Source organism: Magallana gigas, chromosome 7, assembly GCF_963853765.1.
Source record: "Magallana gigas chromosome 7, xbMagGiga1.1, whole genome shotgun sequence".
Taxonomy (NCBI): domain Eukaryota; kingdom Metazoa; phylum Mollusca; class Bivalvia; order Ostreida; family Ostreidae; genus Magallana; species Magallana gigas.
In genome coordinates, this window is record NC_088859.1 from 43,336,651 (window position 1) to 43,352,780 (window position 16,130).

A 16,130-nucleotide genomic window follows, 5' to 3' on the forward strand; every position below is an offset into this window, starting at 1 on the left:
GAACGAAATATCGATTCATTAGAATATGTGGTTTATAATTTGATTGAGGATATTTAAATAAAAAATGTTGAAGGTATGCCGCATCAGTAAAACGCAAATTGCAGACCAAAGATCAGTTGAAAACTAGGGCGAGGAGATAATTATACTACACTTTTTCTTCCACTGCAATTATGTGACCATGATACCCTGGTGTTTCGTTTTCGATATGTTCTAAATACCGCACCCTGCCAAGGTGAGCTGCTTGTAGGGCACAGACATTGTCTACGCACCTACTTAGTCAAAGGCACTTGACGGTTTCTATGGGTAGCTGATTTCCCGTATTTAAGTAATGATATTAATTTTATTATCATTAAAATCATATAATTATAATAAATTTTATTTCAACATGGTAGACTCTTCCCCCCCCCCCCCCCTCCCCCGAAAAAAATGCACCGGGTGCAAAACTATGTAATTAAGGGTTCCTTCCAAGAGAGCAAGCAAGACAAACCGAAGAGGGATAACCCAATTACTCACTGGATGCGATACCCCGAATAAAAAAGTTACTTGTCGGGTGCACAGTGATTGGTTCATTCTCATGCTAAAATTTATGGAAATGTACATGTTTATAAATTTGAGTGTATAATCGGTCTTATGGGGTGCCATTTTAAGGTGGCTCTATACACCCACAGTTTATTCAAATTTTTAATAGAAGACAACAAAACATATACTTATCAAATATTAAAATGATGATAGGGATACTAAAGTTTTTTTTAAAGAATTTTTTAATGTTGTTTCGTGTTTTTGTAAAATAATTTTTAAAAAGTTAGCTATTAAAAAATTGAGAGAAATTTTTTGTCACATGATGGATATTTCCTTCGGACACCTAAAAAATTAACACTTCTTAACATTCAAAAATGTTATTATTGCAATTTTTTTTGTATTTCCCCAAAACATAATTTTTCATATTTTCTTACTCTGTTGACAAATCATCTGAAAAAGCTGCTTGATGTTATAAGAAAATGTTTTTTAATATATGTGACATAAAAAAAATTGAATGAAAATCATTTCTCAACGAAATTCGAACTCATGACCTATAGGTTTGTAGTGAACCCACGAACCCACTGCGCTATGCTGTAAGATATATAGCTGATGGGAAAGAAACTACTAGTTTTAAATCAAAGTACTGAAGTACTGACGGGAGTTGATTTTATCGAATATTATTCATTTTAAAATCAACGATATGTTACTTTGCTTGGCAAGTAGTTTATAATCTGTGTTTGAATTACGCACATTTTTATAATATGAATTCTCGGACTTTTCATTTCGAGAAAACCCAGTATGAATCGTGTTGTAAAATAATTAAGGATGACGTTTACTCAGAATGAAAAAAAAATCCACTGATGATAATGAAAAACCATCTATTGTGTGTTATAGACCTTTGCTTGTATAGTTATTTTTCACTTTCAGAAAAGTAGGTCAATGACCTTCTTTTTGAGTTAATGGCCATTGAATATTTATTGAAAATTCAAGAAAAATCCCATAAAATTTTACACTACGTTTGAGATTTTCTTAATTATAAAAATATTACAAATAATTAAACACTTTAAAAAATAAGATACAGTTAACGAATGGTAATGGCACTAAATAAGTTCACAACATTAAGATTTCAGCATCAATATTTAAAAATAATTCAGTCCGAATTTCCTCTATCAGTTTTCAAATCCCTACCCATTTTTGATTCAATTTTACAAAAAATTGAATGATGATAATACAAAAACATTTATGATATTGAACTACTTATATTGACCTTATTCTGTTGGCATAAAATTTATATGAGGTCAATGATCAAAATTTTGAGATATGAAGCCTTTTATCGTTTTTAAGCATTTTTCAATATTATTATTATTCGTGCCATAAGATTATTATAATGAATAAGTGAGATAAAACCAACGGAAAATATGCAAAATTAAGTAGACTTAAATATAAAATCCTAACTTTTAATATTAGACTACTGCCAAAAAACTTTTAGCAGAAAACAGAATTTGCAAAATTTAGTCCGAATTTCCTCTGTTTGGCTAAAAGTCAATTTTTGTTTGAGCATAATTCCATAATAAAGTAAAACTATTGAATGTTTTGTCAATAATAATCCATTTCATAAATACTTTTTGTGTTTAGAACAAATTTTACTCATTACATTGACCTTTATAACAATCGGAATTTGAGAACTCAAACCCTGAGTAAATAACACCCTTAAAGATAGAACTAATTCCGTCAAACTACCGGTATGTAAAAGTAATCGAAATATTCCAAAAATTGTATGGATCCAAGCAATAATGAACTCAAATCTCGTTTAACCAGATGCTCGGCTGTCTCCGTTGATCAGAGATTAACGTGTACGCCAGGTCACGTGATAGTTTGATGACGCGACCTCTAAATATAGAATGACTCTCTGCTTGTCAGAGATTTACGGAGACAGCCGATGGTTGAACGAGACTATATTGAACTCTGGTGTATAAATACATACGACTGCAAAAAAAATATCTAAATTGTTTGTACTATTTAACAGGTATTCATAAATACGTTTCTTTAAAAAAAACAATTCTTCTAGATACATTACATCAATTTTATCGATTATTTTCAAGAACTAAATCTTGTCAGCGGTGATGATTTGTGCTTAGGTCCAAACACTGTTTCAGTTTCGGTTTGCCAGAGTAACTGCAAAGGAGAGTTGATTAAAATCAACTCCCAAAAATTATACTTGATTTTATTGTTTATTTTGGTAAATAATACAACACAACGTGAAGGTGTCACATACCACATTACTTGTAAGTATTGAAATTTCCAATTAACAAATTTAATCTATTCATTTAACAAAAAGAGCGGTCTCCATACAATTCGCCTCAGTTTAAATCAGCCAGTACCGGAATTGCATGCTTCCAGATTTACTTTTTTGCGTATTGCGTCATCAAAAAGTAGTGGATAGGGCCACCTTAACATATTGAAGCATTTTTGAAACCAGAAAAGGATTTTGTTTTATATCAGAAATTCCGATTCTTGATATAATAAAACATATTTCTCATACATATATTAAAAAAAGTCGAATTCTGATATCAAAAACTTATTTTCTGATGTTGATGTCATACATTACATAATTATACTTTGTTATATCAGTAAATCAGTTTGTATTTCTGATATGAGTTTATGATTCTGATTTTTTAATACAACAAAGTTTATTTTCTGATATCAGGATTGCAAATAAAATGGCGAATAAATTTCACACAATAAATGAATGCTCCCTTGACCCAAAAGAAGGTACCCAATTAGCTGAACTACATAGCCCGAGTTTGATGGGTTTTTTTTACAATGAAGATTTATCTTATGTGAAAAAAAACTATAAGAGTTATTACTAAATTTTGTCTTATTAATTGAAAGCGCTAAATGTATGCCAGTGTATTGCCTGCATATAATGATAATGTGTCGGCATCATTTCCCTTGGGTCTAGAGTGCACCCCCAGCGAATCCCAGAGAAAAATGCATTGCTGATTATTGTAGTGATGGATGAACTTGCTGTGATGAAATAAGACTCCCGCATGCATTATTATATTTAACATGCATTTACAGTTTTCAAATTTCTGACGGGGCTACAAGGGTTGCATCACAGGGAGTATTCATTTTGTCGATTGCGATTTTCTGATATCAAAAAGATAGATTTTCAGATGTTAGAAAATACAATTGACTTTTTATGGCATTTCTGACATCAAGAATTTGATTTTTTAATTTAAATAAATTATATCAAAAATTCGATTTTTTTTATCAATAGATCAACTTTAATTCATAATATCAACAGACAAGTTTTCTGACATAAGATAATCTACCTTTAAAATCAAGAATTCTTTTTACTGCATAAATAAGTATCTTTTATATCAATACTTCAATTTTTGATTTCAGAAAATATCTCAAAATATTACAACAGTGCTTCATAATGTCTCTCTATTAGTTACTACGTATATGATCAGAGACATGAATAACATATATGATATGATACACGATAGAAACGCAGAATAGTCATATATTGCATTTGGATGCAGCAAAATCAATCTTGGGCCACATCATTTACCTAAGTGTCAAATACAAAGTATCTGGCTTAATTAGTAAAGTACATGTAGATCTTGTCAAAAAGATTCTTATATTTTTTCCACATATCCCTATGTTAAACATTCAGACCCCCTTTTTTTGGTTTCAGTTTTGAGAAGATTTTACATATTTTTCTCTTTTAGTATCTAATTGTTCTCCCACTCTACCCGGGAGTACATGATTTGAACAAACCTGAATCTACAGTATATACTTGAAGATGCTTCTAGACAAGTTTCAGCCTTTCTGCCCAGATAGTTTTTGAGAAGAATTCGAAATATATATTTATTACTATGTCAAAGTTCACCCCTCTGGCTCAGATAAGCTAAAAAGAGGATGAATCGACAACTTATAATAAACAAAAGTTGTCATTGTTTGGAAATCTCAAACTAATATCTAATGAGAAATATTTTTGAAAGGAGTAAAATTCCATGATATATCTTTGATCCAGTAACTCGCTTTGCATGTTGATAATTGTTAATCAAATATATTACATGCAAAACACTTCGAAATCCACTTCAAATTTTCTTTATTTTGTAAGACACTGACAAAGGAAAAATGGTACCAGCTGTTGAATAATTTTAAGGTGGAATAACACACCTGGAAAAAGTCACTCAAATTAACAGAATTTTTTTTGAAAATGAAAGATATAATGATAAATAAACTGTACAAGTGTCAAATAAGCGAAAAATTTGCAGTTTGGGAATAAAAAATGAATATCTAAAATAATTATTCCAGTGAGTAACTACAAAAGCCCCTGCGGGAATCGAACTCGGGATGTACGGATCATGCACAAGTCCAACACTTTATCCACTCGGCTATGGAGTAAGTTACATGTTTCTCTCCATAAAATCGCTTTAATACAACGAAATGTCGTTTCGATCAGCGGTCAGCCATTTTGTGATGATGTGTTATTCCACCTTAATTTGAATAGTTGATGCCACAAGACTTCACAATAAAACATGGCATAAAAGAACACTTGTAGTCCTTACACTAAGATAGGATATAAGTGAAATAACAATTCTATTTGAAATTGCTGGTCTGATAAACACATATATTAAAAGAAAATAGAGGCCAACCAACATTTCATTTCACACACAGCCCACACAAGAGCCCGATACAATATTATGAGTGACTGGACAGCTCACATTGTATTCAAACAAATAAATACTTTCTGTGTTAACCTATTTAAGAGAATTTAAATCAAAGCAATAGAAAGTAGGTACAATGTACATTTTGCATAAAAAAACAAGAGATTCTTTCCCGAGGCCAAAGCATTGTCAGTTGTATTAGGTGGTATACAATTTTTCTACAGATAAAGGAATTCAAAAAGTTTTATGTTTAGGGGAAAGGGAAAAATGATTTATTTTCGTCGTGTATTATTTTCTCACCAGCATGGTTGTAAAATATTCTCTTTGACACAGTTTTCAATTTTAAATTTGACCAATTAAGGGTAAATTGAATGGAAGAGACACTGGGGAGGGGAAATTTTTCGATATTCATCACTCTATAGACACACAGGCTGTTATAGGTAATTGATTGCATCTGACACTGCTTAATTATCACAGGTAAGCTTTAAATGCTGTACAGTAAATAGATTCTTGTGTATGTATGTACATGTAATACACATGTCTCTGTCTCACTAACTGTGATTCTTCTCGTGCCTGAGCTCCAGTAACTGACAAACTTTTTCATACACATAAAAACTGGATCCTGATACCAAGGCAGCCTTCCACAAACTTGGAGCCAGTCCTTTATAAAACCCGTGGATGATGCCTTCCTCCATTGCAATAGTGTACAAACAATGTTTCATTCCTTGATAATGGCGTACGCCCCCAAATTCTGCTCTCGCCTTATCAAAGCCCTGAACTTGTAACCGCTTTTTCACCACATCTAATGGGTAGATAATTATCTTGGAAAGGACTCCAGCCCCTGAACCGCATACAAGACTGCCATTGGTTTCTGTTGAATACAATCAAATTTAATTTTCTACTCAATTTCAGATTTTAGACAGTTAAACTTTCTTTAGCCTTTGGCACATCCAAGAACTTGATGAAAAAAATACAAAATCCCCATTAGCAGGTTATTTTAATGTTTTTTGGAATAATTGTGGGGTTCTGACACCCTCCCTTTTCCCCTTAAGATGGATGCATGCAACTATACAGTCAAAACTATGATTACTTGGTTTTATAACTATAAATGACAATGATAAAAAGACTGTTATGTACCTGAAGTTTCACCATTGTGTTTGTCTACAAATTTTTGCCACACATCCTTCAGCAGAGCATAGAATCCAAACTGTAGCCCAATCTGAGGGGCTATCTGTGACATGGCAGGAAGGAGACCCTTGTACAAACCTCGGGCCCCCTCTGTTCGAGTGATCGTCAGTACGCCACTCAACATGGAGGAATAAATCTAGGAAAACCGCATTTCTATTAATCATTGACATATATACGGCAAAAAGTCTGCACCATTTATCTTCTTTTCAAATTTTATACCAGATAGATTTTTCATAAATTAAAGGCAAAGGGGGGCAACTCTTCAAGAACAGGAAAATGTTATTTGTTAAGACACAATCTGCTCTTACATATATAGTGGTACTTAAACATAAAACATTTCTTTATATGTCTAAATAGAACTATACCAAGAGATAAGAAATCTATGTGCTACAGTCATTTCATTCATCTCAGTACAAAAACAATATAAGGTAATGATATTGTGGTAGATGTTTTTGATGATAAGAGCTCACTTTCTGATTGCCTTGAGAGATAAGTCTTGTTCTGATGACGTCGACAGGCTGGACCACAATTGTAGAAACACAACCTGCGATCCCCCCACACACAGAGTATGTGAGAGGTTTGTGGAAGTTGTACACACCCTCAGGTAAAATGTTCCATGCAACCTTTGTCGCTGCCTCAAAAGAGACAAACTGTAGGCAAATACAAATGTGTAATTCTTTTATGTGCATTATTAGGTTTCAAAATTTAATCCTGCTGAGATTCAGATCTGAAAGTGTAAAAAATCTGAATCCCAACAGTCTTCATAATAAGGCTTTTCATTTAAAGAAGGGTTAGTGAGGGAACCCATACAACAAGAGGCCCATGGACCACATCGCTCACCTGAACAATTGTATCATTCTATTTCAAAATGTTTAAATATGAACTTTTTAAAAGTATCTAAAATTCTCTCTTATGTTCTACGATTTGACAATAAATCAAACAATATACATTAAAAAGATGCCTACTTTTGTGGACATCATATCTAAGATATCTTCAGATCTAAGATGCATCAATAAGCCAATCTTATTATCCCCAACGTATTAAAGATAAAAAAATTCCAAAATGAACTATACATAATTTTAAAAAGTGAAAGAAGGTCACTGTGACCTTGATATGAGGATATAAAGATATGAGAATGCTAATACTTAGTTAAATATTGAAACTTAATTTAGCATTGTATTTCTTGAGAAGATTTTCAAACCTTTTATCTATATACTTCTATGTTGAACATTAAACCCATCTGTGGGATCCAGTATTGGTCTGGGGGGTCACAGTTTTTACAATTAAGAATCTACTAGTACACTATCTTAGTATGCTTGCATAATATCGTATAACGGGTAAGATATGCAGTTCTTTATTTTCTGCAGTATTTTGTGGGTATGAAAAATCCGCAGAAATTAAAATCGCAAATTATTCTTAAATTATTTACTAAATTATTCACAAATTACTGTATCTACCGCTTATGCAACAAAGTAGTCTGTACGCGGTAATTACCCCTAATTTACTTGTAATATTATTTCTGGGTGGAACAGATCCTAAAATCCCCACTACATATATATATTACCAGGGACGTCTTTTCTAGTATATATACATGCATCTAAAAAATACACTCTTAAAAACATGATATATTTTAAAAATATTCAGGTAAATAAATACATTATCGATCTGCACATATGGATAATGTAGATGTCGTATTCAAAGCACTTGCATGAAATTCATTTGCTTTACAAAAATTTGTTAGATAAACATTGTCCATGTGACAATTAAGGTGTCAACAGTGGCTGATTATGTATTGGGAAGTTATCATCAAGAACAACACCCTCATCACACACAGTATCGGTGGTACTACCCCCAGCAGAGTCCCGAAACACGAATAAAAAAGGTAGTCAAAATTTGATACATGTACATGTATAATATGTTGTATGTTTATTTTTGCAGTCTAATGTAATCGCAGAAATTAAAACGCAGAATATAATTTGATACTTTTTGGGGTCTAAATCACAAAAATTTGAGCCGCAGAAATATATGGTATTTTCACATATTATAATCAAACAATTTCTGTATAAAACAAATTTTGAAATTTGAACACTTATTGGGGTACCAGTATTGACAGGCAATAAGAAAAGCTCATTTGAACCTTTGGTTCAGGTGAACTAATAAGGATCCAATTTAAAATTGTAAATACATGTACTCTGAATCTAAGCTGTCTTCTCAGTTTTAGATGAAAAAACTTTGACATAAAGTTAAAGATGCAAGAAATTAGTATTTATGTATCTTGTATTTATTTCATGAGTGATCTATGTGTACAAACCTGCACAACTCCATAGATGACTGAGAGGAGCTGAGCAGGAACATGGCCTTTCCATAAAGCTGTAACACCTTCCTCCCTTATAATTGTCTGTGTAGCTTGAGAGATGCTCCAGTACTTTGATGATTCTACTTTTCTTAATGGTTCAACTTGAAGCTAAAAAATATATTCACAACTGATAATAAAGGTTTCACTGGATAAACTTACATATATTATATAGCTTCTAAATAGTCAGTTTCCTTTGGAGAGGGGTGGTTGAGGGTGAGGAAATTTTTACGACCTGACATCTGTATCTGTTCTTTTACTTATTTACTTTTAAATATGAAAAAACAATCCTCTTGTGTTTAATTTGTCTGCTCATCTGATTGCTGCTGTTGATCATAATTCAATTCTGTTTTAATTATTTAAAATACAGAAAATAATTATCATGGATGCTGATAAAATATGATTTTCATGAATATATTTTGCAAAGACATAAAATTTTTATTGTTGGCTCTGAAATCTTTAGCTCATTACTTTACTGCTATATGTTTTACAGTGCGACCATTGGGGTGAGCGCAGCGTGAATTGAATTGTAAATACACATTGATGCATGATAAGCGTGGTTTACCAAATGGATGCATCAACACGAATAAAAGAAAAAAAAAACATGCTCCAGTATACATGTTTAAAACTTTTGTTTAACAGTGTGGATGTTTAGAGGGTGACGCCTGTGAGAAGCAACAAATAATAATCACTATCAGATACATTAGAAATATGCACAGTTTGATTCGCCTATCTTTTTATTCATTACGCTGAAGGTCGTATGCTCAGTCTAGGCATTTTGAGGTCAAGTTCGTAGAGCAGACATCAATTGAAAAATTTTCGTCAAAGTAACAATGCTATAATTAATTTGCTTGAAAATAGTGTAACTAGTTCAAGCCATTTTTAGAATCAGCAGAATGTTTTCGTCATCTTTTAAATGCATGACATTCTTCAAATACATTTTACATGTTCTCATGAGAACATGATATTGGTAGCCATTTGCAATTTAACCAGAATTGTGAGTACAAATCTGACGACAGAATTTTTAGCATGTCAAAGGCTGCAGCTATCTGAAATTTCTCTTTGCCCAGGCATTTCCGTTAGAGCTGACAGTGCTTGCTGGCGCTTTGTGCCTGCGAGCTGCACTCGCTATAAGCAACCCCCTTCCTCCTTCATATTTTCTGATTTCAATTTACCATCAGCCTAAGCATAGACAAAACTAACCGCTAAAAATGGTGTATACAGTAGATAAACTTTACCTGGAATCGTATCTTGAGAACATCCAAGGGTTGGAATAAAGCTCTGCTGACTGTTCCAGTTACTGCCCCTGCGAGAGCCTGCTCAGTTGAAGACAGATGGGTCTCTTTCTCGGGTTTATATCCCACCATTGATCAATCATGCACTGCTTGAATAAGGGCGCATTTTAAAGAAAAGAGTATTCCGTTGCTGCATATAACAACATCCATAGGATCTACATGTACATAAAGGTCAAGGAGTGTTCATATTTAAAAATAACTTATATACATTTCAAACAACAAAATGCTTGAAAGCGAATATAAACTGTGATTATACAATTTTCTTTTAACTTCAAGATTTAGCTACAGAGGATATCATGGAGCGTATGAAGTATCTCATTTTAGTGTCTGTGATCATGGTGATATCGAAACAGAAAGAAATCATGTAAACATTAATGGCCCGGTGATTTTTTTCCTACTAACATAAGCTGGTACTCACGATGGATTTATATAATCCCGTCTCTTTCAAGTGAGTAGTGTTTCAAATTGTTGTTTTGCAAATAATATAACGAGGAAATTCGAAAACACGCGTATACGACAACCGGAAGTATCTTACGCAGCCTAAATGATAAACCACTCAACATACAACTCTAAGAAAATATAAACAATTTTTATTTATATTAATATTACTTATTGAAATCTTGCGATTTGTTCATAACATAATGATCATTATATTCTCAAATGTTTCATTTTTATTTATCCTGATTATAATTATTGAAAAAAGCTCAGTCGATTTCACCAGGGACGTATATATACTTACTGTTAAATACGTCTCTGATTTCGCGTTATCGTTCTTTGTGTAACAAATATTCAATGTGGATGACAAAACTTATCACGATGGACAAACTTAACTCACAATTTTGATTGTCAGCGTAACCATGCTATACATACATGTATATTATTAACAGATTAATGCAGTTACACTGAGCTGCAATGCATTTTATCCACATTAACATCCAGTCTTTTCCCATCATTCAAAAGTTAATCGGATATCCCATTTAGTTTTTCCCGATAAAACATCTAGAGTATCAAAATTTCATAGAAAGATGTTGATTTCGAAGGTCTCAGGATTGTGTTTTCTCATGATCAATGAACTCTTCTGAATTTTTCTTTTGTAACCAGAGGTTTTTTAGGCATGTATAATACTACTATATCCTTTAAATTAGTTATAATATTTGGATAAATGTCACAAAAATGTTTAAAATTAATCTTAGAAAAGAACTATTTTTCTTCATTAATATTATTAAGTCGTTTGAGGTTGTCGTCAAACAGTTAATACAGATGGGGTTACTGCCAATAGGAACATGTAAGTTATGAAATATGTATATATATATATCGACTGCATAAGATGTTTAAAACAAATGTATAACATCAAGCATGACTTGAATACATCAAAGAAAAATGTTTTCATAGTATTTAGGTAATAATTTCAATTCTACATTTTTAAAATTTTATCAAGTTGAAGTTTGGAACTAAATGATCTATCACTATTTTAAACTCTAAATTTTTTTTCAAAGTGCGTAATTTTTCAAAATGCGTTTTAACAAGCGTGACAGTGTATGTCATACTTTGAAAATTCAAATCTCCTGAGTTGTTCTTTGTGAGTAAATTGTCAAACTACGTATTCTTATGAGAAAAGAAAATAATTATCAATAAATCTTCTCTCGAGAAACTGCTTATCAAGTTAGCTGAGCATCTTTTTTTAAATATATCCCATTGAGCTAACAAGTTTAAAACAATCATTTATTGTATTTATAAAAGTATCAATTAATTCGACTAAACCCATATCATTTTTTTTTTCAAAGTGCGTTAATATTTACGATATCAATGCACTTTGAAAAACAATTTTTTTTTCAAAGTGCGTTGACTTGGCCCCAAAATTAACGCTTTTTGAACAAATTTTCAAAGTGAGTAATTTTTTAAAGTGCGTTGTAACATACGTCCAAAAAGAAAGAATTGGCTGTTCTATCTATGCAACACATTGGTCAACAATTACGATATTATAAGAGAGAGAGAGAGAGAGAGAGAGAGAGAGAGAGAGAGAGAGAGAGAGAGAGAGAGAGAGAGAGAGAGAGAGAGAGAGAGAGAGAGATCCATCTAATGTATATAAATTAGAAAAACCGGAAAATGTATCACTTTACCATTCTTTGAGAGAAATTGAGACAGAGTGGCTGACAGGACTGTTTGAAATCAGACTAACTCTCCTTGTCCTTCGACATACATTTAATTTCTTGGATTGATCAAAGCTTATTAAAATGGTTTTGTAATATTTGAAGACAAAAAACCCCACAAAAAACAATGATTGAGGGGTCCTGTTACAGCATACACATCTATTATCTAGTTTCAATGTCATTTTTGTAGTTGTTAGATAATTTTAAAGATGTTCAAGGCTATGTGTATACCTTGATTATCAGATAGTGTAGACATTTTGTCTTTAGGAAGTAGAAAAAAAACCTCATTTAGATCTTAAAGTAAAAATTGGACACCTACACAAATACACACTCTTTGCATCATGGCAAGGGAAAAATAAAGATTTAATCTCCCAAAGAAAAAATAAACCTTTTTTACTAAAGGATATTAATGTTCAAATCTTCCGAACATTCATATAATAAAGTTCTTGTTTTACCGAAACTAGATACATTAGACTATACCCATGGCAGCCTGTATCGAGCGTGAATAATTCTCGCCCAAAGTAAATACAGTTCTCCCAATGCGTATTTGTGTCGTTAAAGAACAATTTCATGAACATGCGTTTTCACCTGAAGTGAAACAGAGGTTAACCAATAATTTTATACAAAAAAGCCATGACTACTTTGAAAGTTCCCCCAAATGTATAATGATTTTTAAGTACCTATGCGATAATTTTGAATTACAAGTACCTTTGTAGACAACCAATATCAAATGTATATGTACAGTTTATAAATACATTGTAAATATCTTTTGTCTTCCCATCAACTTTAGATGGAACATGGTAGATTTAACTATTCTTAGAAAAGGGCTACTTTCTACTAGAAACCTGTTGGAAGAGATATGATTTAAAACAAATAGAGATAGTAGGGTTAAAGTGTTCACTATTTATCAAAATTTACAATATTATTATCTATAATTCAAGCACTCCATATTTGCAGTAAGTACTTTTGACGATCTTGGAGTTTTTAAACAAACAAATCATTGATTGACCCTGACTTAGAATTGTTTCCAGAGCATCCACTTATAGATATCTGATATGTAACGACTTCGCCAAATTGCTCATTTTATTTATGAATGATACAATCTAAGACAAAAACACTTGAAAAAAAAAACCACCCTACCTTTCTTCTAAAACATGCAATTGTCATATATTTTATAAAATTTTTAAAGTGACCTATTGAAGTACAAACATCATGATTGATTAAATTTGGAAATAATGGTCCCGATGTTTTACTTCTAAATACTGGTAACTATGTTCATTTAGGTTTAAATGTCCAATCTGATGCCAGTTGTTCAAATTACAACTGCTAGGATTATTAAAGGTCCAAGAATTAACTCCTCCATTATATACTAGGGTGGGATAAGTTATCAGAAAGAAGGAAAGTCCATAAATTAATCTTGTTTTATAAGATGGTTAATGGAAAGATAAGATAAGATTTTTTTTATGCTACATCATACTATTTTGTAAAAAAGTGTATTATTTAATTTGTTATTAATGTCTTGCACTTTATATGTGTTACCTTGCACCTTATGGAGAAGGCTTCCATAGGCATGCCTGCTGCCTAAACCATTTATGTAAATATATATTTGCATAATAAAATATGTTCAAATCGAAAAAGATGATTGATGCAGAAACTAAAGTACTCTGAACAGTAAAACGATATTAACTATAAGAGATGAGAGGATCCATAGTCATAAAATCTGTTCATATATACGTATATATATACGCCATTTCTACAATCATTAATCAAATCTTATACAAGGTAAAAATTCCGAATCGGACACGGCTTTACTTGAACCTTTGGAACCATTAATCTATCATAGCTACAATAAATAACGCGTCATCAGATTCTGCCACTTCAGCTTTGAACTATAAAAACTCTTCTAATTCCCATCACTTTGAGAATTGACGAATGCTGCAGTGGAGCTTTTATCAGTCCGAGGTTTTGACAGTTTGCTCCGGGACCTACCATTACTTTACAACCGACTCATTTATCCTGTTATTATTCAGAAAAATCAATCTAATTATCAATCAGGTCACTATCCCGCGGCTCAATTCAGTGATCTGACATTTGAATTTGATTTTCTTCATGTTATATGTGTATTGAAAGGAAAAAACATAATTAAGATTGATATTTTCAAGTCCAAACTTATGATTTGGCGCTAAAGCAAAGAGAGTTCATGACTGAATGTTTCATCATGGTAAAAAAAAAAAACTCTCATCAGAAGAATCAGCACTTTACAAATAACAATGGACTTAATGCTATGTGCAGCTCCCACTTATACATGTATCTTTTATTAGTGTAAACAAGACTGTAATTTTGTTTAAGTGTAACTACTGTATACAGGGAAATATTCGCCTCCGTTTTATTTTCGCCCCTTTCGACCTGGTTGTTAGAGGGCAAATTTAAGACTAAGCGAATTCCAAAGTCTCAAATCAAATCATAGTAAACCTAAACGTGTCTGGGCGAATTCAAGACGGGGCGAAACTGAAAGTGTATAAGGACGAAAATTACACAGGGCGAAAATAACCCGGTATACGGTAAACCTATTTATATTCAAATATAATTATATATTTCATACAAAATGCGTTTACACTCAGGCCTGTATTTCAATAATTTTTAAAATTCTATTTTGCAGGCGAAAACTGTTCAATGTAAACTCTTTCCTGCGTTTCCCGTTAGGAAAAGCTCTTTCCAGGGTCTTCTGTTTCTTCTGTATTAAAGCAGCTCAAACTATACCAAGCCATGGTCACAGGATATTGGAGAGAAGACCAGTCAGCCATTAGACATATGTACGAAGTGTAAGTAAGCATGCCCAGAGCCTTCGGCAGTATACTAGAAATTAGCGAGCAAATAAATATCATAAATCAAAACCATAGTTCAGAGTTTTATGTATAATGACTACAATGATGGGCTGGCAGAGTCTGACATGGTGGTAGTACTGGTGATGGATAAAGTCTTCTCAAGCTTATATTCTTCGGTTTGAATGGTTTGACATTACGGTTTTTAGAAAGCCATATTGCTTAAAACAAATAAAAAAACCTCTTGAAACTTATTGTTAACACTTTATGCTAGTAAAAACAATATGCAACGAATCTTATATTCTGCGTGCTTGCTATCATCAGAAGCTCAAATATTCTGACGTAAGCATAAGCCAGTAATTCATTATCATTATCCCAAGACCACAACCCTAATTCGTTTCTTCCTCTCTATAACCAGTCTCCGGGCCGTATTCTTTGGTCCTCGCAGTCTGTTCAGCGTACCCTGCTTCCTATGTATTGACAGAACATCCCCTTCTGTTCGCCGTGTTTATGTTTTCACCTTTCAAACACACCCGAGTTTCCAATCTGATAACTTCTTACAAAACAGAGACTGTAGCATTGCAGGCCTGGGATTGGTTCCTCTGGACTGCCATGCTTACACTTTACTACTTATCAGTTGTACTAAATGAGTTGTCTCGACATTTCTACCCGTACAATGGCTCAATAAAGCAATAAATACTAGATAACGCTGACAGGCGATTATTTCTACAAGATTAAACAGTGTGGGATGGAAAAATTGAATGAATATTCTACGCAGGACGTTTTCGAAGCCATTTCGTTGTGTAGGACATTTATATTTGAAAGTTTAAAAACGTTTCGTATCTAAAATGTATCACATCTTTTATGCAATCTGAATAGAATTCTTTGTTATTTTGTTGTTTTTAGCTCACCTGAGCCAAAGGCTCAAGTGAGCTTTTCTGATCACAATTTGTCCGTTGTCTGTCGTTGTCGTCGTTGTCGTTGTCGTCGTTGTCGTTGTTAACTTTTCACATTTTCATCTTCTTCTCAAGAACCACTGGACAGATTTCAACCAAATTTGGCACAAAGCACCACTAGGTGAAGGGGATTCAAGTTTGTTTAAATGAAGTGCCACGCCCTTT

At 32.7% G+C, this 16,130-nt stretch overlaps 1 protein-coding gene across 2 annotated transcripts; it reads right to left on the minus strand.

The window, feature by feature from the left end:
• Positions 1-4,622: 4,622 nt before the first annotated feature.
• LOC105330500 (mitochondrial thiamine pyrophosphate carrier) lies at positions 4,623-10,578 on the minus strand. Of its 2 annotated transcripts, none has more exons than XM_011432208.4 (6): positions 10,456-10,578; positions 9,981-10,123; positions 8,701-8,853; positions 6,860-7,039; positions 6,339-6,525; positions 4,623-6,072 (listed from the first exon to the last, which is right to left on the minus strand). In XM_011432208.4, the coding sequence occupies exons 2-6, from the start codon at positions 10,107-10,109 to the stop codon at positions 5,753-5,755; spliced, it is 969 nt and encodes a 322-aa protein (XP_011430510.3). In that variant the 5' UTR covers positions 10,110-10,123; positions 10,456-10,578; the 3' UTR covers positions 4,623-5,752. The 2 variants fall into 2 exon arrangements, with proteins under 2 accessions (XP_011430510.3, XP_065922682.1); XM_066066610.1 differs by having other exon boundaries at positions 9,981-10,126; positions 10,294-10,573.
• Between the last annotated feature and the right edge of the window lie 5,552 nt (positions 10,579-16,130).

Bases quoted from the DNA above. Each gene is read 5' to 3' on its own strand.
- LOC105330500 (XM_011432208.4), bottom strand. From the start codon at position 10,109: ATGGTGGGATATAAACCCGAGAAAGAGACCCATCTGTCTTCAACTGAG. The intron at 8,854-9,980 runs GTAAAGTTTATC...TATATTTTTTAG, and splicing joins TTCTCAAGATACGATTCCAG to CTTCAAGTTGAACCATTAAG. The intron at 6,526-6,859 runs GTGAGCTCTTAT...CGGTTTTCCTAG, and splicing joins TCTCTCAAGGCAATCAGAAA to ATTTATTCCTCCATGTTGAG.